Below are 23,324 nucleotides of genomic sequence, written 5' to 3'. Positions count from 1 at the left end.
ATTGCAATTCTGTCAATTCGGGAGTGACAATCTAGCATCCCCTAAGAATTTATCGACATATACTGACTTGTATAAAGATAATGTTTTACCCTTTTTACAGTACAAATTTTAAAATATGTTTCAGGGACGAGTAAAATTAGATGTTGGAGGCCATGTTTACACAACGTCGATGTTGACGTTAACTCGAGATCAGGATTCCATGCTAGCTGCCATGTTCAGTGGACGCCATCCAATCAAAACAGAGGCAGACGGTACCGTGTTTATCGACCGTGATGGAACACACTTTCGATACATCTTAAACTTTCTACGTGATGGAGGATTAAATGCCGAAGCTTTACCTAGGAATAAACAAACATTACGCGAACTGAGAAATGAGGCCGTTTATTTTCAGCTTCACGGATTGGCACAGCAAGTTGAGAAACTGTTGGGTTAACAAAATTTAACCAAATATTTTAGTGCTCAAAATCTTATTCCATCAATTATTGGCTGGGAGTTCTGCCTTAGTGTAATATTAAAAAAGTCAAAAATATGTTTATTTTCTTTTTATTTTTTTGAGATTTTGTAATGATATATATATATATACATATATTTATTTAGATAGTTTTTTTTAGAATGGAGAGATAGTTAAAATCTCCATTAGACCGATGTAGATTATAAATAAAAAGAACAAGTTATCCAAAATATTTCGGATAACTTAATTTAAGTTTTCACTATTGTCATAGGTGTCGGTTAGACGCAGATAAAAAGAACGAGTTAAACCACATTTTTGGGAGAACTTAATTTAAGATTTCAGTTTATGGTAGGTTTCCATTAGGCCGATGCAGATTATAAAAAGGCAAGTGAAACCAATTATTTGGGAGAACTTAATTTAAGATTTCAGTTTATCGTAGGTTTCTATTAGACCGATGTAGATTATTAAAAGGCAAGTGAAACCAATTATTTTATAGAACTTAATTGATTCCACAATTTATCGTAGGTATTCCGTGACCATTAGACGGATGTGGATAATAAAAAAAACAAAATTACAAGGTTTTTTGTGAAAACGAAATAAGTAAATCCAAATATAGGGGTTAATTTAATTTAAGATTTTACAATTATTTCTTTTAGATTAGGAAATAGTATTTAATGGACTTAAAATAATTAGAATCTTCTTGTCAACTTTAATTTGTGATGGCATTTGTTTCGTTAATGGAATACATGTACGTTCTACAATGGTTAATTAATGTATAATACGTCATTATAGTTAATTAATGTATAGTAGGTCATTATTTTACAGAGAAAGTTGTTCCACTTCATAGCCCTTGGTCCCGACCGGCATATATACGGCCGACGTGGAACCTATGATTGTACCGATTTAGCGAAATACTACACAGAATTGTCATGTTTAACTAAAAGTATTCTGTTATATTTAATTGAGATTGCGTAGAAACGAAACAGAATGAACTGGATAATAAATAGTTTTCAGTATAAGGATATTTTTATCGAATTTGATTAACCTCAGAATGAAATCCAATCAGATTAAAACACAGATCCTATTTCGTTTGGTTTTTAATATTTCAAAATTTCGTTTTACTTGTCTTCACTAGACTAGGATCTGGAAGAGTTGTTATATTACCGGCGTTTTGGTTGAAGTGAGGGATAAACCAATGAAACAGTCTGTTACAGCGACTTCTTGCCGTGTAAACCCTTAGAAACGCCAGTGATGATTGATTAATCAATGTCTGATGTCATAGGGTCAAAAGCCACTCATACGACCCCTGACACGACCTTCGAGTAAAACTGGTCAGATCTTCATGTAGTGTAGGTCATCGAAAGTATAAAAAAACGAAACGAAATATAGATCTGTATTTGAATCAGATTGAAAAGCCTCCTAACCCTTTTATTGTCCATTACAAAATACTATGTTTAAATTAATGTTACATTTTAAAAGATTAACAATTGAAATAAATTGTAGACCTATGATCACACCAAGCATGAGTGGGTCAATTCCTCATGGCGCCATAGTTCTAGAACAAATTGTAAAATATGAAATTATTGTTGTCAAAAGTCCATATCCAGTATATTTCAGTTGTAAAATCAGTATTTGATTTACGTTGTTTTGATTCCCCTGCTTGTACGTGATCAGGAGTAGGGTCGCCTGTCCAACCTCATAGGTTTTCTCTAGGTCCTCTCATTTCCTCCCACTTCTAAACGCCCATAATGTAAGTTAATTATTAAAATAAAATTAAACCATATGTTAGTCCCGAAATCACCTAGTTTGTGTCGAATGGGCGTTAAACTCCATTTATCTCTCTCTTTTTTTCTAGGATTCGATGACAACTTTTCCATTTATTTCTGTTTTGACTACTTTGGCCAAATCAATTTTATTTTCAGTTCACTTGAGTCGTGTAATCGACATTATGTTTAAAAATTTCAAAACTTTAAAATTTGGAAGTATGAGCTAATGAAATAGGAGGTATCAGATCAATCTGATTAAAATATAGATCTTTAATTTCGTTTCGTTTTTTATACTTTCGATGACCTACACTACATGAAGATCTAACAAGTTATAGCGGGAGTTCACGTCAGGGATCAAACGAGCGGCTTTTGACCCTATGACGTCAGCCATTGATTAATCGATCAGCGTTGACGTTTCTAGAGGTTTACCCACAGTTTCGTGTTAAAAAGGCCAAGAACTCGCTGTAACAGCTAATCACTTAGATCATCCAGAACACAGGTTATATAACAACTATTCCAGATCCTAGTGTAGTAAAGACAAGTAAAACAAAATTTTGAACTATAAAACCGAAACGAAATAGGATATGTGTTTGAATCAGATTGTTTATCAGGTGTTTCTAAAGAATAAAAAACCAAATTGATCATGATGCAGCCTAAAGATCGATTGTGCAAAAACATTTGAGGCATGGATTCTGTGTATATTGTACCCCTGGTGATAATATTCGTATCACCAGACGCTGTTTGTAACTTGTCTGAAATGACTTCATATTTTATTGTTCATAAAAATATGTACCTTTACTGTCATGTATTTAGAACAATTTGATTTAGATTTGCTGTAAATCAGTTGGTTATCGCATTATTATTAATACTTAGCATTGAAATGTCCCTCGGATTGGAGTGTGTACAGGTAATTAACATTTGAATATCCCTCTGATTGGAGTGCGTAATTTGCATTTAAATATCCCTCTGATTGGAGTGCGTAATTTACATTTAAATATCCCTCTGATTGGAGTGCGTAATTTACATTTAAATATCCCTCTGATTGGAGTGCGTAATTTACATTTAAATATCCCTCTGATTGGAGTGCGTAATTAACATTTAAATATCCCTCTGATTGGAGTGCGTAATTAACATTTAAATGTAACTCTGATTTGAGTGCGTAATTAACATTTAAATGTCCCTCTGATTGGAGTGCGTAAATAACATGTTAATATCTCTCTGATTGGAGAGCGTAATTAACATTTAAATGTCCCTCTGATTGGAGTGCGTAATTTACATTTAAATATCCCTCTGATTGGAGTGTGTAATTAACATTTAAATATCCCTCTGATTGGAGTGCGTAATTAACATTTAAATGTAACTCTGATTTGAGTGCGTAATTAACATTTAAATGTCCCTCTGATTGGAGTGCGTAAATAACATGTTAATATCTCTCTGATTGGAGAGAGTAATTAACATTTAAATGTCCCTCTGATTGGAGTGCGTAAATAACATGTTAATAATGTCCCTCTGATTGGAGTGCGTATCTTGTTTTTGTGTCACATATTTAGAATTATATCATTAAGATTTATGTATGAGTGTCTCTTTAAACTTGTCTGAATTATGGTTGTGTTATCAGGGCTCTTGTTTCTGCTGTAAATTGGACACAGATCAGCCATTGACTTAAAGTTACATTATGGGAGATTAGATAAAGAACTAACAGTTCTCGCTATAATAGTTCAAAAATAGATAATGAAAACAGAATATGCTGAAAATCTCAGTCAAATTGCTTTACTCTGAACCAAGATATTAGTGATTTAATTCTAGGCTAGTCTTGATTGTCATTACTACCATTGATACCATAATATACAAAGTCTTGATTATCCATTTTTACGTTAAGTCATCCATCGCAAACAGTATTCAAATTCACTAAATATCGCAGTTAATGAACATTGTTATTAAAGTTGTCATTCATGTCAAATATCCCTACACTAATGCAAGTGTACCAGTGTATAAAACAAACGACACAAACCTATATTTATACAAATATTTGACGAAACGTAGGTGTGGATGACAAGAGCCCTGATATTTTATGAGGTTATTTTGTCTTTCTACCATTTTGTAAACCAATGCAACAATTGATTTAGCCTTTGTATATAATCTAGATTGTAAATATTTATATACATTCACAGTACACTAGCTGAAATCTGTAAGTCTAAATGTTTCGTACAGATCTTACTAGGCCTATAATTATTAATTAGCTGAAATCTGTAAGTCTAAATGTTTTGTACAGTTCTTACTAGGCCTATAATTATTAATTAGCTGAAATCTGATTTGTAAGTCTAAGTGTTTCGTACAGATCTTACTAGGCCTATAATTATGAATTAGCTGAAATCTAATTGTCTAAATGTTTCGAATAGTGCGATACTTGCTAGTTAAATTTCATGAAGACGGTTTTGTACAGTACAATACTTGCTAGGTCTAAATTCTAAATTTGCTGGAGACTGTTTTGTGCAGTACGATACTTGCTAGGCCTATAAATTCTAAATTTGCTGAAGACTGTTTTGTACACTACGATATTTGCAAGGCGTATAAATTCTAAATTTGCTGAAGACGGTTTTGTACAGTACGATATTTGCAAGGCGTATAAATTCTAAGTTTACTGAAGAAGGTTTTGTACAGTACGATATTTGCTAGGTCTATACTAGGTCTATAAATTCTAAATTTGCTGAAGACGGTTTTGTACAGTACGATACTTGCTAGACCTATACTAAATCTATAAATTCTAAATTTGCTGAAGACGGTTTTGTACAGAACGATACTTGCTAGGCTTATACTAGGTCTATAAATTATAAATTTGCTGAGGACGGTTTTGTACAGTACGATATTTGCAAGGCGTATAAATTCTAAATTTACTAAAGTGTATTTTGTACAGTACGATATTTGCTAGGATATTTGCAAGGCGTATAAATTCTAAATTTACTGAAGACGGTTTTGTACAGTACGATACTTGCTAGGCGTATAAATTATAAATTTCCTAAAGACTGTTTTGTACAGTGCAAATTTTTCTAGGTGTATAAATTATTAATATGCTGAAAACTGAAAGTCTAAATCTGTATGTATAAGCCTGTACGTATGGTATAATGGCCGATAGCGAGATATAAAGTACGAACAATCCAAACCATTAGACAAAATTCAAAGTCCTAAAAAAAAAAAACGGTCGGCCTATATGCAAAATAGCGTTAACAGGAAATGGACTGTCAACTGTGTACAAAATATACGACGAACAGTGGTAACAGGTGTCCGGACAAGTAAGCTTACCCTGCCTAGTGCCACACCCCACATAGATCAGGAAATTGTATAGAAAATATTTCAATATGTATGAATGGCTTACCCTGCCTGGTGCCACACCCCACATAGATCAGGAAATTGTATAGAAAGTTTATCAATATGTATGAATGACTTACTTGCATACAATTTGAAATCCTTCTCTTAAATAAGAAACTTAATCTTTTTCTAATAATCATAAAATAAAAAGCGGACTGTTCCTTTCAAAAAATAAACACAAAAAAATATATAAATTAGCTTTTATAATAAAAATTAAAAATAACCCAAATGTATCTGCTGCAATTAAATTTTTTTCTCTCATTTATTGCTACCACAATTCCAATTTATATTATTAATGTGTCATGTTGCATAGTTGAGTATTTTAAATATTGTTAAAGCGACATTATGGAGATTAGATAAAGAGTTGGCTGTTCTTCCTGTAATAGTTATTAAATAGATAATATAAATAGAATATGCTGAAAATTCCAGTCAAATTCTTTCACTCTAAACCGAGATATTAGCTTTTTCATTTTAGGCCTAACCTCGATTGTCATTAATAAAGTTGGTACAATAAAAAATAAAGTCTCGATTATTCATTTTTACATTTAATCTTTTTTCTAAAAATGTATTCCAATCCGCTAAATAACACAAGCTAGCGTTTGCATCGAGAGTTGATTATTGTCTGGATAACTTAATTAATGTCTAATTAATAATATAGATAACATTTCAGGCCTAAAGAAAGACCCGCAATAGGCAGATTTAGTTTTTGTATAATGTATGTTTAATTTACATCTGTTCTACTCAAGGATGTCACCATAGTGTGGGTTTTAGCATGAATTAGTAGTTATTGAAACCCCTTGTATAATGTAAGACTCTTGTTGTAACACTGAATCCAATATTGGCTGAAGGCTTAGTTTATCTGTATGTAAATACGCAATAAAATGGTTACGAAGCCAAATTATTCTATTTAAAATGACCGTTATTAGTTTGAGCGTCAGAGCTCATCAAGGCCTATCCGTCAGTCTTATGCCAATAGGGAGGGGGTGGGGGTGGATAGTCGAATGGCTACCGTGGTTGTACGTGGCAAGGAGTAGGGTCGCCTGTCCAACCTCGTGGGTTTTCTCCGGGTCCTCCGGTTTCCTGCCACTGCTAAAGACCCCTACACGCAAGCGAATTATGTAAATAAAATTAAACCATATGTTAGTCCCGAAATGACCTAGTTTGTGTCGAGTGGACGTTAAACCCCATTTCTCTCTCACACTGTATCATACAGTCTGTCATTGAGTCAACTGGCGTGGTTTTGTTTTCCCAGTTGTAGTGACAAAAAGTAGGGTCGCCTGTCCAATCTCGTGGGTTTTCTCCGGCTACTCCGGTTTCCTCCCACTGCTAAAGACCCCTATGCGCAACTGAATTATTAAAATAAAATTGGATCATATGTTAGTCCCAAAATGACCTAGTTTGTGTCGGTGGAGTTAATCTCTCTCTCTTTCTTCACTAGTGGTCAAATATAGCTCCTTAGAAACTGTTCTTCAATATTAACACGCTTGATAATTAATGATATTATTATTATTATTATTATTATAGAAATGATGTACTTCACTTTTGTTCAAATATAGCGCCTATGAAACTGTTCTTCAATATTAACACGCTTTATAAATGAGGATATAAGTATTATTATAGAAATGATATCTTCACTTTTGCTCGAATATAGCGCCTTAGAAACTGTTCTTCAATATTAACGCACTTGATAATTAACAATATTATTATTATTATTTATAGAAATGATTTCCTTCATTTTTGCTCGAATATAGCGCCTTAGAAACTGTTCTTCAGTGTTAACGCGCTTTATAATTGAGGATATTATTATTATTATAGAAATGATATTCTTCACTATTGCTCTCATAGCGCCTTAGAAACTGTTCTTCAATATTAACGCACTTGATAATTAACAATATTATTATTATTATTTATAGAAATGATTTCCTTCATTTTTGCTCGATTATATAGCGCCTTAGAACTGTTCTTCAATATTAACCCACTTGATAATTCACGATGTTATTATTATAGAAATGATATCTTCACTTTTGCTCGAATATAGCGTCTTATATAGAAACTGTTCTTCAGTATTAACGCGCTTTATAATTGAAGATATTATTATTATTATTTATAGAAATGATTTCCTTCATTTTTGCTCTCATAGAAATGAAATGAGAGAAAATATAGAAGAATGTTAAAGTTATAATATGTGTGGATGTGTTATGGTATGTTAGTTTGTTACATGTGTTATAAGTATATTGCTTCAGGAATATATATAAATATACTATATTATATTATATTAAACTAAGATTTTGCAGCTTTTTTTTTTTATTTATTCATTCAACTGTTGTTATATTGTTATTATATCATTATGGATTATTTTCAATTCCAAAGTTTGAATTTTAGTAGAGTGGATCCTATTGGCTAGTGAGATGATATTCTTGCTTGTTATTGGTCAAATGTATATCGAGTCGTCATGGCTTGAATTATAGTAGAGTGGATCCTATTGGCTAGTGAGATGATATTCTTGCTTGTTATTGGTTAAATGTATATCAAGTCATCACGGCTTGAATTATAGTAGAGTGGATCCTATTGGCTAGTGAGATGATATTCTTGCTTGTTATTGGTCAAATGTATATCGAGTCGTCACGGCTTGAATTATAGTAGAGTGGATCCTATTGGCTAGTGAGATGATATTCTTGCTTGTTATTGGTCAAATGTATATCGAGTCGTCACGGCTTGAATTATAGTAGAGTGGATCCTATTGGCTAGTGAGATGATATTCTTGCTTGTTATTGGTTAAATGTATATCGAGTCGTCACGGCTTGAATTATAGTAGAGTGGATCCTATTGGCTAGTGAGATGATATTCTGGTTTGTTATTGGTTGTGTTGATATCAGTAAGCAAGGTTTAAATTCAAATAACATCAAGATCAAAGGCTGTACCAAAGTTATCAATCTGATTAAAACACAGTTCCTATTTCGTTTTTTCGTTTTTTATATTTCAAAATTTTGTTTTACTTGTCTCTACCACACTAGGATCTGGAAGAGTTGTTATATAACCCGCATTCTGGATGATGTGAAGGATTAGCCAATGAAACGGTCTGTTATGGGGAGTTCTTGGTATGTGTTGCACAGAACTGTGGGTATCCCAATAGAAATATCAACTCTGATTAGTTAATCAAAACTCTGACGTCATAGGGTCAGATCTTTATGTAGTAGAGGCCATCGAAAGTATAAAAACACGAATCAAAATAGTGATCTGTATTTTAATCAGGGCCCTGTTTCTCGAAATCTTAACTAAAAATAGAATCAAAATTTTAATAGATACTTCAATTTTGATTGGCTATGCACTAAAATCAATCTAATATTATCCAATCAAATTACTAAAATTTGGATTTTTATCTTATTTAAAATTTCGTGAAACGGGCCCCAGATTGCATGCGTTTCAATGTTCGTCAACAAAATGTTATTTTTATGGTCATGTGTACCAACCTATTAAACTTAGGCTGTCTGTTTATAGTTATCTACCCTTGAGAACAGACACTAAGCTAGTTGACGGACATTTTAAGTTCTAAATCGACAAATATAGTCGAAAACACCAATCACTAAGGTTATTTCGAGAATTTTGAGAAGTATATATATTCTGCTTTTGTTTAATAAAATTGAAAAGGTTTAATTAGTCTTTTGGTGTATAACAAATGTGAACAGGAATAGGTCCTAATTACAAAACATTGTACTAATTGTTGAATATGGCGGTCATTTAGGACAAAGGTCTATTCGTGAAGTGGCGTAGATAGTTCTCTGAGTTCAGAATGGAAACGTGGAAGAATATACAACATGATATGCATATAATGCCAAATGAAATAAATTAGTCCAGATATGAACTGAATTCGAACCGCATTACGAAACAGTATACTAATTGTTGAATATAGCAGCCATTTAGGGCAGAGACAATTTTTGGTTTCAAATTTCAAAACGTAGACTTAAAACTGACAGCAAGCATATTTTAAATTCTTATTCTCAACTTGTTGCTTTTTTACATCACAGACAATCGATATTGATGTTTTTGATATTTAGAAATAAAAATGACCTTTCAAACCTGTTACTTCGAATTGAGATTTCATAATCAAATGTTCACATAGAAATGATTTAGCATAATGAAATTTATTCTAAGACAACAAAATGTTCCTTTAAGTGCGAATTATTTAGTTAATGTAAAAGTCACAGTCTCTTAAACCATTAAAATTACAATAAATTCACGAAGAAAAAAAAATGGGTAAGCTTATTGTTTGAGAACAAATGCTTTATTTAGCCTATTTGTGCCTTCGGTAAGTTTTGCGATAAGAATGCGGCTAAAGTTTATGGTTTGTGAAAAGCTTGAATAATCGCAAGTCAAGTTTTTAGAGTTTTTTTTGTTTTTTTTTAATTCGTCTGAGATATTTTGATTCTTTAAAGGCTCAATACCACTCTTGCTGTAACTGAATAATATGTCCCAATCTTTATTCTGGTCAACAAATTGTACTATTTTACAATATTCCAATTAATTGATGATACAAATTTCATCTTAACACACCTAATTTAAAAATTTTGAAAAATTCAACATAATGGTTTGAAACGTCCAACGTAAACCTTTTCAAATGAAACTTCGATTTAAAAATATTTTCGAACCCTCTGGACAAGTAAAATAGGATGTAATGGATAATTTACACAACAGGTAGGACACTTAAACATCTAGTACTTAGATAGAGATATTATTTATTTTCTGGAGCTTTCAAGCCAGCAAGAGTGTTATTGTCCCTTTAAAAACAGAGATCTATTCTCGAAGTAGAGTAGATAGTTCTCTCTGTGTGCAGAATGGTGTGTAAAGGACTGTGGCATTTCCACACATAGGCGTACGGGGAAATTTTTGACTGGGGGGGGGGGGGGGCGGCGGTGGTGGTTGGTACCCAAAAAATGTAGTTAGGTTCTTAGTATGTTACATAATAATAATAAATTCGCTGTTAAATTGGACACATTCAAGAACACAATATCTTTTTTTATACAACTTTTACAAAATACAATTGTGTGCCCAAATTTTTCCAGCATTTGGTGTCCCCCCCCCCCCCCCCAGCTCGTACGCCTATGTTTCCACATATTCTTCCTCGAATTCCAACTGTCAAGGGGTCTTTTATATGCACCTCAGTGTATACAATTGTGGACCTGACACAGTTTCCTTGTCAGTCTGCTGTAGCTACCTCTTGATAAATTCCATGGTTGTTCCCAAAATCGTAAATTATCAATGTTCTACAGATATTGATAGTTATTTATGGGAACTTAGATACATTATGTGTAAGATTTAGATAAAGAGCTAGCCATTCTTGCTATAATAGTTCGAAAAAAGATAATGCAAAATTAATATATTGAAGATTTCATTCAAATTACTCTATTGTGAGCGAATATATTAATCTTTGAATGATTGGCAAGATGTGTGCATTAATTGCAACCACCTTACTGGTTTTTCGAAGCTAAGCCTCGCTTCTCCATTTTTAAATTGAATGAGACAAATGAAACTGAAGAGCCAAATTCAACTGTGGAGTCAAATTAAACTGAAGAGTCAAATGAAATGCTGGAGTCAAAATTTGAAGATAGGATCCTTTTATATGCTTCCTTGAACTTGAATTCGTTGTTTGTATTCATACCTTGGTTTGGTTGACTGTCAAGTTTTTTGATCCCTCGTTCATCTTAAATACCAACTTAAACTAATAATATTATAGGTCTTAATTTATTATATATAGACTACTAGATTATCTAAAATAAATTGTATGTTTTTCAGACATCACTGCCATGCAAATTAGTGTTGATCTCTTTATAATCCAAGTTATATTTATAGCACGGCTTTCATGAGTTAAAAGATTTAAACATCGAGACGGTAGGTCGAGATGTTAAACCTGTTAACGAATGAAGCGTGCTATAAATGACTTGTAACATTGACACCAGCTCAACATGCTTGTTGTTATTGCACAGAAAACCCAACCCACTTCTCTATATGATTTCTACTAAAACTAGTGTAAACCAGCAAAAGAGTGCAATAACATTGAACATGTCTAGTGATTGCACGGTTAAGCTCCACCCAATCTACTAGAGGGAATACAAAAAAGGAAGATTTCCAGTCCATGTTACGCGCTGTATCATAAGGCCTGTCATTGAGTCAACTGGCGTGGTTTCCAATCCCCGGTTGTACGTGACAAGGAGTAGGGTCCCCTGTCCAACCTCGTGGATTTTCTCCGGGTCCTCTGGTTTCCTCCCACTGCTAAAGACCCCTACGTGCAAGCGAATTATCGAAATAAAAGTAAACCATATGTTAGGCCCAAAATGACCTAGTTTGTGTTGAGTGGACAATTTTGGAGTTGCTTAACTCACGAGCTAGATTAGAAGAAAAACGCATTTGCGGTAGTTAAATTTCAAAATTTTGTCCCAGGAGGGGTGGAGGTGCATACTTCGAGATACTTGATTGGTTGTTGGGGATTCAGGTTTGTCACTAAAGGTACGCTATTTTGGACCACATTGAAGTTGCTGTATTCACAGGCTGAGATAGCAGGAAAACGCGTTTGCAGCAATGAAATTTTCAAGATCTTCTTACGACGGTCCCGTCTCCGTGGATTACTATGAACGATTGATTGGTTGGTTGATTGAAATTCGAGTCAGCCATCTTCTGTAGGCTACATTCAGGGGCCGGAAAACGCGCTTGCTGCCGTCAATTTTTCCAACAATTCCTTGCTGGAGGAGGGGGGGGGTGCCCCTACATGGTAAGCTCCGCTCCTCCGCTCTCACAGAAGACCGGTTGTACCCTGAAATTGTTTCGGGCATTTTGTGTTCTGCACCCCCCCCCCTCGTGCCCTAACGCCTATGTAAACAACAGAAATCAATTGTTTTAAATAACCACGTTGTACAAATACAAATATAAGACATTTAAAAATCATATATATATAAGTCTGACCTGGAATAATACCCAAGATCACTAGTGGTAACGTTTCCTATGGGTAAACGATTGCAAGAAGTTTTAGTGTTTTGGATGGGACGTGAATCCAACGACTCCGCCAGCCTCAAAGCAGTGGGTTGATGGAGAGAGTAAGTGTGCTAGGAAGGCAGGATGACTGTTCCAATATCACCCAATACTACCCGGTATTACCTCGCCCCCTCCCCCCTCGAGCCCGTACGCCTATGTAAACAAAAGAAATCAATTGTTTTAAATAACCACGTTGTACAAATGCCCAAGATCACCAGTGGTAATGTTTCCTGTGGGTAAACGATTGCAAGAAGTTTTAGTGTTTTGGATGGGACGTGAATCCAACGACTCCGCCAGCCTCAAAGCAATGGGTTGATGGAGAGAGTAGGTGTGCTAGGAGGGCAGGGTGACTGTTCCAATACCACCCAATACTACCCGGTATTACCTAATGAATGGATTGGGAGGGGTTTAAAAGAAGATGTGACTGCAAAATGTGGGACTATTGTAGCACTGTGCAGTTCGGCAACCAAATCAAATATGTCATACGATGCAGTTCTGTTAGTCGCACCTTCACAAACTTCCCATACCCAACGCGTGACGCATACTCTCGCCTCTGCTACATGTTATATTTATATCTCTCAAGACCACCGAAATCGCCACAGCAAGCGTGCTTATAGAAATTGCTACATCTTCCCTTCTAAGAATCTGTCTGATGCCTGCCAATCGCCCACAGCCCTGATGGTTTTCTACCCTTTGGTTTTTTGGTTTGTTGTTTGATTGGCCAAATATAATGAATGATTGACTCTCGTGCTTAATGACGTTAGCTCTATCCTTAAATGGACAGTAGGAATTTATCTTTAGACCCAATTTCCTGTTATTCTCACTACAATATTTCATAAACGATTTAATTTGCTTTTTTAAATAAACTCATACCATAGCTATCTGCCTCCAGTCTAAAATGGTATAATATTTTAAAATGATCTTTCTCTTCAAAGCTTTTCAGATATTGAGAGTCTAGATAACCTAAATATAGCATTAGAAGTAAGGAATAAATTGTTTAATGCTATTCTTAATCTGCATGCGCCCACAAAACGAAAACGAATAAAAAAGCAGAATGGTTTAATTTGAAAATCAATAACGCTCGAAAAGCAAGAGAATCATATCAACTGCAAACTCTGGCGAAACAAAATAAAAAAAAAATAACAACAAGTTCTAATCCTAAATATATCAAAACTACCATTCAAGATAACAACAAATATTTAAAACTTATCTGGAAATGTTTTAACAATGCTAAGAGAAATAAACGATTTGTCTAATGAATCAGATGATAAAGGATATGATGATTTAACTGATAGTGCTGCTTATATTATGAATAATTATTTTTCCAATGTCACTGATGATATTAAACTTAATCCTTTAGTGGCATTTAGGGGATCACGTGGCTAAGTGGGTAAGACGCTAGCTCGCTAGCCTGGAGGTCGGGTGTTCGATCCCTGCATTGGCCGAGAAAGTTCATCCAGATTTTCCGGCGTGGTTTCCCCTTGTCAGTGATGCAGGACGGAGGGCCTGACAAGGAAAGCTATCTAGTCGTTCGGATGGGACGAAAAACCGAGGTCCCGTGTACACATTGGCGTGCACGTAAAAGATCCCTTGGCAGTTGGAATTCGATATAAGAGTAGGCCGTAGTGCCGCTGTCCGGGCAAAATTTCCCTCATAGCACACTGTATGGCGTATGCCCGTCTTCATTAGCCCAGGTTAGGAGCAGAACAGTAGGACGTTAAACTCCATTTCATTTCATTTCATTTAGTGGCATTTAGCGATTGGAAACTAACACAGAACTAACACAGTTATACGGGACAACAATCACTGTTTTATTATACACAAGCACGACGTTTCGATAAGTATCCTCTTATCGTTATGCAAGCACAATGACATTTAGTAAACTTGTGGGTCTATGTATTAAAGACTTGAATATATTCCCCTTCTAGTTTACTAAGCTGACGCCCACCCTTAACTGTCTCGTCTCCATACTGATGTTGAACATAATCCTTTAGTGGCATATAGTCCCTTTTCCAATAATTATTATGAAAAGATTCCTAAATTGGTTAAAAACAAGATTTCTCTTAACAAAGAATTTACCATAAATCTCCCCGTCTCTCAATCTATTTAACAGATTTTCAAATTTAAATAACTATTCATTCTAATTAAACTTTGTAAATGTGAATTGTTTTGACAATCTGATTAAAGTACAGATCTATATTTCGTTTCGCTTTTTTATACTTTCAATGGCCTACTGTATATGAAGATCTGACCGGTTGTAGTGGCAGTTCCGTGCATCAAACGCCAAAAACTCACTGTAACAGACCGTTTCATTGGCTAATCTCTCACTTCAATGAGAACGCCGGTAATATAACAACTCTTCCAGATCCTAGTGTAGTAAAGACAAGCAAAACGAAATTTTGAACTATAAAAAACGAAACGAAATAGGATCTGTGTTTTAATCAGATTGGTGCTTGGATGAAGGTGATGGAGATTTTACAAATTAATGAAAATGGCGGCCAGATATCTCAATTAAAATATATATACTTGAAAGTTTAATTACCTGACGCCAGGTGTAACCAACCTGTTACATACCAGGTGTCGAGTTGTTCACACACTAATTCTGATGCCAACGCCAACACGTGTAGAACAGTTACGGGACGATTGCAGAGCAAAAGTCCATATTTGCAAGTTTGGTTCATTAAATATGCAAAATGCAAGATTTAGATAAAGAGCTGATAGTTGAAACATGTTAGAAATTTCAGTCAAATTACTTCATCCCTTGCTAGTCGACCACCCCACGTTCACTTACCCCTACTGTCAGAGTCAGGTCAAATTACTTCATTTCTTGCTAGTCAACCACCCCATGTTCACTTACCCATACTGTCAGAGCCAGGTCAAATTACTACATCTCTTCCTAGTCAACCACCCCATGTTCATTTACCCCTACTGTCAGAGTCAGATCTTACTTCATTCCTTGCTAGTCGACCACCCCACGTTCACTTACCCCTACTGTCAGAGCGAGAAAATGATGGAATGAAAGGTAAGCCGGTCTAGTTTTATTGCCGAATCCCGAATAACGATTCCAAACTAAATGTTAATCGTAAATATTATTTCCAGAGATGATTTTTAAAATGTCCTTCTTTTGCTCTTATATATACTCTTAAAAAAAGTAGGGGATATTGAAATGCAAATACCTATGCAGGTTGTGATATGATAGTCATGGACACTTAACATGCTTTGAGAGTATGTTCACAGATGAAGAACTTATCGCTCAAACAGAACCACTGAGCTGCGCGTGCGATTGTCAAATTTGACACTTCAAGGAAGGGTTGATAAAAACTGCCTCGTGCTGGTTTATCCTATCCATGTTTGCTTTCCTATCGGTTCTTGCATAAGATTACTGTTAAGCTTATCTTTGCGTTAGTGTGTTACGTTTAATTTGCAATGAGACGTCTTCAACACGATGAACGTCTACATGCTATTGGCATGCTTCAAATTGGTTCTACACATTGAGCGGTAGCCAACATGCTTAATGTGTCACAGTCTGTGATCAACAGACTGTGGAACCGGTACCAACAAACACACAATGTTGATGATAGACCTCGTTCAGGTCGTCCTAGAGCCACTACACAAGCCTTTCCTCTGTAGAGCATTCTGGAACGTGACCGGGAGACGTGTTCGTCGACGTCAACGTCAACACTGGAAGAATTGGCCGTGTCACTGCAAGAGGAGTGGGTCAGATTGCCCCAAATCGTGATTGGACGGTTGATTAGGAGCATGCCACGACGAATTGCTGAATGTCTGAGGATTGGTGGAGCAATTACTCATTATTAAGACAAAAACAAAAACGTCCATTTTCACATTTGACAGTGTATCTCTTTGCGAGTGAAACCTGGCCGTCAGATAACCCGCCAATATGAACTGTTTATGTTCATGTGTAGGCAATTGACCTGTTATTAACATACACTGGTTACCTCTAATAAAAATAGCAGTGCATTTCCGCAGTTTTGTATTGTTTCTGAATATCCCCTACTTTTTTTTTGAAGTGTATATATCAAAGCGCAATTTCTTTCTTTTTTTTTAGCGTTCTCCCTGACCACCCTCTTTAAATTAGTGTTCCCGTGACTTCAACTTCACATAGAGTTAAATAGATGGTAGGTTTTGTAATTCTAACCCATTGACCAATAGTTACTCCATCACATTCTATGGTACGAATAGTACGACCAAATTCTCCAGGTATAAATTTACATAATGTAAATGGTGTTGATGTTGATGGTTCGGTTTCATAGACTAGGATACTCGTATTCCTCAAGCGATCTATAAATTATAAAAAAATGGACATAGTAATATATCTAAAAACAACAAATACGAAACTATTAAACGGATCAGGAACAGAGTATGACGTCATAGCCGACGTTATATTAAAGGCGGAGTCTGTGAAGCGATGCGATATCATTTCTGTGGAAGCGGACGTTAAAACACCTGGTAGTAGTAGAAGCGATGCACAATTTTCCAAGGAACAAGGGAGAGGGAGAAACTAGGTTATTCCGGGACTAACATGGATTAAATTTTATTTCAATTATTCACTTGCGCTTGGGGGTCTTTAACAGTGGGCGGAACGTGGACGACTTGAGTAAAATTCAAGTATTAGAGAAAAAACACTAAAAATTAAAATTTTGGCTAGTACTTTCATCGTTATCAAACGAATTGTCAGGCCATTTTAATGCGTTACTATGCTGTTACAATAACGTTATGTCATAACAGAGGACAATGACTATGTGGAATATAAAAATTAAAACGAAATAACATTAATTAAATATCAAACATAATTAAAATAATCACCCCTTAGCATTCAAAATTGGGTTATATTTAGCGATAAAGTTGCTTTCTTTTGTTTCCAAGAGATCATTATCACTAATATTGAGTTTGTACAAAGGAAATATCTTGAATTGACCTTTACCACAAATGTTCGCTCACCGGCAAAACTCTATTTCTTGCGAGTTTTATATTAGAACGATGTTGGTTAATTCGTAAATTCAACTGATCAGTAGTTTTTCCAATGTACTTGCCATTACAACCATTACATATTAATAAGTAAATTACATACTTCGATTTGCAATTCATATTTTGTTTAACATAGAATTTAACATCTTTAGTAATTTGGACAAATGTTCCTTCTAATATATCGGAACATGTCATACATCGTACGTCCCCACACTTGGATACACGGGGTACCGAAATTGCAGAATCAAACTTTGATGATGTTAATATTCTTCTAAGATTTTGGGGTTGTTTTAGACTATTTATAATTTTTGAATTATTTAGGATGTATTTTAATTTACGACTATTGTTCTTTAAAATATCCAACCGCCCCTTTACAATGGACAACCCTCTTTCTTGAGAAGGATTAAATGTTGTCAAAAGTGTTATATAATTAGAATCGTTGAGGAATTCCCTTAGCTCTTTCAGACGTTTTGATTTATCCTCTTCCGAAGATACAATTGTACATATCCGTCTTGCAAGATAATAAGGAATATTCCTTTTGGTATGCGCTGGATGACATGAACGAAAGTCTAAGTATTGATGTGTATTAGTGGTTTTATAAAATAAGTCGGTTCTTATTTCTCCAGTGGATAAGAGCCTTACTGACACATCTAGAAAGTTGAGACTGGTTGTACTTTTTTCGATCGTGAAATTTAAACTTTTGTTCATCGAATTAAGCAGGGAATGGAGTTGAATAAAGAGTTCTGGATTATTTGGCAATATTATGAAGCAATCATCCAGAAATCTCCTCCATGCTGCTTCAATGAATAATTGTGTTTCACGACCAAAATGGAGGAGATTTCTGGATGATTGCTTCATAAGAACCGACTTATTTTATAAAACCACTAATACACATCAATACTTAGACTTTCGTTCATGTCATCCAGCGCATACCAAAAGGAATATTCCTTATAATCTTGCAAGACGGATATGTACAATTGTATCTTCGGAAGAGGATGAATCAAAACGTCTGAAAGAGCTAAGGGAATTCCTTACAAAACAACATTATCCTTTAAACTTGATAAATATTGGTATAGAAAACGCCTCTAAACTTAACACTGGTGATCTCAGAAACCCCAAAATAAAAGACAACGATTCTAATAATATAACACTTGTGACAACATTTAATCCTTCTCAAGAAAGAGGGTTGTCCATTGTAAAGGGGCGGTTGGATATTTTAAAGAACAATAGTCGTAAATTAAAATACATCCTAAATAATTCAAAAATTATAAATAGTCTAAAACAACCCCAAAATCTTAGAAGAGTATTAACATCATCAAAGTTTGATTCTGATATTTCGGTACCCCGTGTATCCAAGTGTGGGTACGTACGATATATGACATGTTCCGATATATTAGAAGGAACATTTGTCCAAATTACTAAAGATGTTAAATTCTATGTTAAACAAAATATGAATTGCAAATCGAAGTATGTAATTAACCAACATCGTTCTAATATAAAACTCGCAAGAAATAGAGTTTTGCCGGTGGGCGAACATTTGGATATTTGTGGTAAAGGTCAATTCAAGATATTTCCTTTGTACAAACTCAATATTAGTGATAATGATCTCTTGGAAACAAAGGAAAGCAACTTCATCGCTAAATATAACCCAGTTTTGAATGCTAAGGGGTGATTATTTTAATTATGTTTGATATTTAATTAATGTTATTTCGTTTTGATTTTTATATTTCACATAGTCATTGTCCTCTGTTATGGCGTAACGTTAATGTAACAGCATAGTAACGCATTAAAATGGCCTGACGATTCGATATACAATGACATTATTTATGAATAGTCCCAAGACGGACGAAAAGTACTTTAAAATGTTAAAATGTTATTAAACCAGTGTTGAAATCAGTTTTTTGTCGGCATACCTTTTATCTTTTCATCGTTTACCGTGAAACAAAGTAGTGCAGCTTTACGGTTGTGCTAATATTGCTGGATATATATATACAAATACATTCAAAACAAACAAATACAAAACCATTATATCATGGACATTATTAGCCCCGTCTGCGCGTGTGGACACCGTTTTGAAGATTGTTATCATTATCTACTAGTATGCTCCATGCATTCGGGTCTCCGAGGACAAACTATTGGTTTACTTAAGCAGCAATTTCAAAATATTGGTATTTTATTAAATGGTCAGTTTGCCCTCCCAGTTTTTCAAAATTGGTTCATTTTTAACACTGTTCATAACTTTTAAAAATTGCCAAAACGTTTCTATCGTCCAAATCATCTATTATTGATGTATTTACTCTATACATAATATACCAAATAATACTTCACGTTTAGGTAGGTCTTATATGTAGGGGCGGGGGTTTACGTCCTTTAAGCGATGCACATTAGTCCTACGAACAAGCATGTCAGGTTTCGTGCACCTGAATTGGCATTGCCTTAAGCTTTATTCAAAGAGCGTTGCGCCTACAAGAAGAACAAGAAGAACACGAAGAAGAACAAAACGAAGAACAAGAAGAAGAACAAAACGAAGAACAAGAAGAAAATGAAGAACAAGAAGAACAAAACGAAGAACAAGAAGAAGAACAAAACGAAAAACAAGAACAACACGAAGAAGAACACGAAGAGCAGCGTTTGGGGATCAGTTCAACGTTCAAAAATGCTAATAATGATGGCTGCACCTCTTTGATATGGGGAACAAAGAAATCAATTTTCAATTTATTTAAGTTTCAAGAGTTCATATAGAGACAATGTTGCTGTATTGTTATTTCAAATTCTCTTCGTCCATTCTAGACCAAAAAATCAACAAAAATTGGCATGCAAAAGGGTAGAAAAGAGACAGAGAGCGAATTGCTCTAAATAGACGAACTACAATTTAATGGTGGTCTGCCTCCGTATACATGGCCACGGATCATGAATTATTTCCCCATTTACTTTAATGTTAATTCTCGTCTCTTAGATCGGCTCTAACGTTTTCCCACATTGTCGTGCGGTCCAGCGCTTTCAATCACAGATGGAGCAACATGTGACGACCTCTTCCTCAAAAGCAGGTATGGGGTTCATCCATATTCCTGAAGCAATAGTCCGAGAAATCCCTCTCTGGCCAGCTTCTGATACCTGCGCTTTAGAGGGAGTGTGTCTGTTCTTCCTCAAGCACAGCAGCATGACAGCGCGTCGTTTAATCTGGGGTCTTTCCTAAAACTTTGGACAGTGATTTAAGGTATTAAAAACGGTGAAAGTGTTGTTCGTCTCAAAACAGTATTGTTTATATTATATACGTGTTGATAGCCTCGTTTGTCACACAATTAGTTTTTCGGCAATATTATGTCATGCACTGGTTAATTGCGCATAATAAAATCGTGAGCCATGACGTAACGTTATGTAAACATATTTGTTTCATTTTGGAGTCATAATTTGGAACAAGAATTTTCTTTCTTTACAGCAGTGAGTAGTTGGATTAGCTCTAATCAAACGAAACACTGCAAGGAGTATGGGGGTTCACCATGCAAAACTTAAGATACACAAACTGAAAGTAGCATACAACTGTCCGCCCAGCATGCCAACCTTATATAACCAACCTATAGCTATAAACTCTCGCATCTTCCCGTCTCAAAATCAAGATCATTCACCAAAACCTGACAAAAAATGTATATTCAAAGATCTTCATGGAAAAGGGGGAAGGGAGAGAAAGACTAAAATAACTTTGACCATTACTTCGTGATGGCGGAGGAATATTTGGTGATCTGTGTCCACGTGTTTTAATTGTTTCTATGGCAACACCAGATCATTTTTAGTTGAAATCCACCAGACAGATTAGGCGAAGAAAATACAATTTGTCCGCTAATATATAAACTATCGAATATAGGACCGGCTGTTCCTGTTTGCAGGGGGTGGGGGGTGCATCATTAGATCTGTCATTGATTGGATAATATTTACCTTCCTTATATTCGAATCTGTTAGCAATGGTAACACTGGTAATATTATATGTGGCCTGTAAATCAACTTGCCACCAGGGGTTGCTGTCATCATAATGCGTATGTTGACACTCGTGACCGGAAGTTTGTACAACACCGTCATTAGCCCAACTCGCCAAGGTTTTTCCGAAGAACGATGAACTGTCTGTGGATGGTTTATTAAGAGCTACATTAGGTCCACCTTTAAAAAGAAAAAATGCAATTCAACGTATAGCATAGATTTGATTTCAGGTGAAGTTTCTGCCCCTATCACTAAAAATATATAAATGCAGGACGGGAAAGAAATTTGGTTTAACATCCACTCGCCACAAACTAGGTCATTTCGGGAGTAACATATGGTTCAATTTTATTTCAATAATTTGCTTTCGCTTAGGGGTCTTGAGCAGTGGGAGGAAACCGGAGGAACTGGAGAAAACCCACGAGGTTGGATGGATAGGCGACCTTACTCCTTGTCACGTACAACCGGGGAATCGAAACCACGCCAGTTGAAGCAATGGCAGACCTTCTGATACAGCGCACACGTGCTAACCATCCGGCCATCCTGAAGCACAGGATGAAGGAAACACAGCTGTAAAGAAAAATGTCATGGCAATAAACAGTGCATGGCACGTCTTCATAATCCCAATCAGATTAAAATACAGATCTATATTTCGTTTCGTTTTTTTATACTTTCGATGGCCTACACTACATAAAATCTGACAAGTTGTACTCGATGGCCTACACTACATGAAGATCTGACAAGTTATAGCGATAGGTCATGTCAGGGGTCAAAAGACCGACTTTTGACCTATGACGTCAGACATTTGATTAACCAATCAGCATTGATGTTACTAATGGATTACCCACAGTTCCGGGCTAAAAAGGTCAAACACTCGATTCGACAGACCATTTGATTGGCTGACCCCTCATTTCAATCAGAACACGAGTTAAATAACAACTTTTCCAGATCCAAGTGTAGTAAAGACAAGTAAAACGAAAATTTGAACTAAAAAAACGAAACGAAATAGGATCTGTGTTTTAACCAGATTGTCATAATCCCGGTTGGTCCAAAAAAAGTAATCAAGACGGGTATACACCATACAGTGTGCTATTAGGGTAATTGTGTCAGGACGGTGGCGCTACGGTCTATTTTTCTCCAACTGTCAAGTATTCTTTTGTGTGCACTCTAACATGTACACGGAACATGGTTTGTCGCTCCATCCGAATAACCAGACGCTGTTTTATTTAAGGCTCCCAATCCTGCACTAGAAAATTACCGAATTCCCACTGAGCCCCAAAATGGGCTACGATTACAGACAAAGTCTTGGTTAAATTCCCAGGTTTCATTCTGGTAATTATTATCTTCCAATTATAGATAATATAGATACAATTATAGATGGATACCTGGTAGCTGTTTACATCTGTACGTCTGGGATCCATAGTCATTTATACCACAGTCATCCACTAAAATATATATTAACACTTATTATGATATCAGGCAGGTCTTAGCAGCATTTGAGATCCATGGACAGCGCATGGCACGGGTGATCCTACCTATACAGCCGCTCACGGGAATAACGATGTAATTGGTCGGTAAAATTAAACATACATTATACAAGAGCTAAACCTGCCTATTGCAGGTCTTTCTTTAGGCCTGAAATGCTATATACATTTACACATTAATTAACTTATCCAGACCATAATCAACTCATTACAATTCATTTCAACATACTGCTCACAATCGATCAATGATACTCACACAAAACTCCATAAACTTCAACT

The 23,324-nt window shown here is 35.4% G+C and overlaps 1 protein-coding gene and 1 long non-coding RNA gene across 5 annotated transcripts in view; one reads left to right on the top strand and one right to left on the bottom strand.

The window, feature by feature from the left end:
- The window catches only part of LOC126810258 (uncharacterized), a 31,263-nt gene extending 24,305 nt beyond the window's left edge, over window positions 1-6,958 (top strand). For 3 of the 4 annotated variants that reach the window (XM_050535276.2, XM_050535277.2, XM_050535278.2), the window contains exon 4: window positions 125-6,958. In XM_050535276.2, the coding sequence (XP_050391233.1) occupies window positions 125-433 (309 nt within the window). In that variant the 3' untranslated portion in view covers window positions 434-6,958. The remainder of the gene's footprint in view (window positions 1-124) is intronic. The other variant, XM_050535280.2, reaches the window with a different exon arrangement.
- Window positions 6,959-13,184: 6,226 nt separating this feature from the next.
- Window positions 13,185-23,012, bottom strand: LOC126810295 (uncharacterized). Its single transcript, XR_007675151.2, has 3 exons — window positions 22,947-23,012; window positions 21,526-21,744; window positions 13,185-16,905 (listed from the first exon to the last, which is right to left on the bottom strand). It is a non-coding gene; the product is annotated as an uncharacterized LOC126810295 (long non-coding RNA).
- Window positions 23,013-23,324: the final 312 nt, after the last annotated feature.

Source organism: Patella vulgata, chromosome 2 (genome assembly GCF_932274485.2).
Source record: "Patella vulgata chromosome 2, xgPatVulg1.2, whole genome shotgun sequence".
In the NCBI taxonomy this organism is placed as follows: Eukaryota; Metazoa; Mollusca; class Gastropoda; family Patellidae; genus Patella; species Patella vulgata.
The sequence above is the reverse complement of the archived record's forward strand: the minus strand, read 5'-3'. Positions and strand labels throughout refer to the sequence as shown.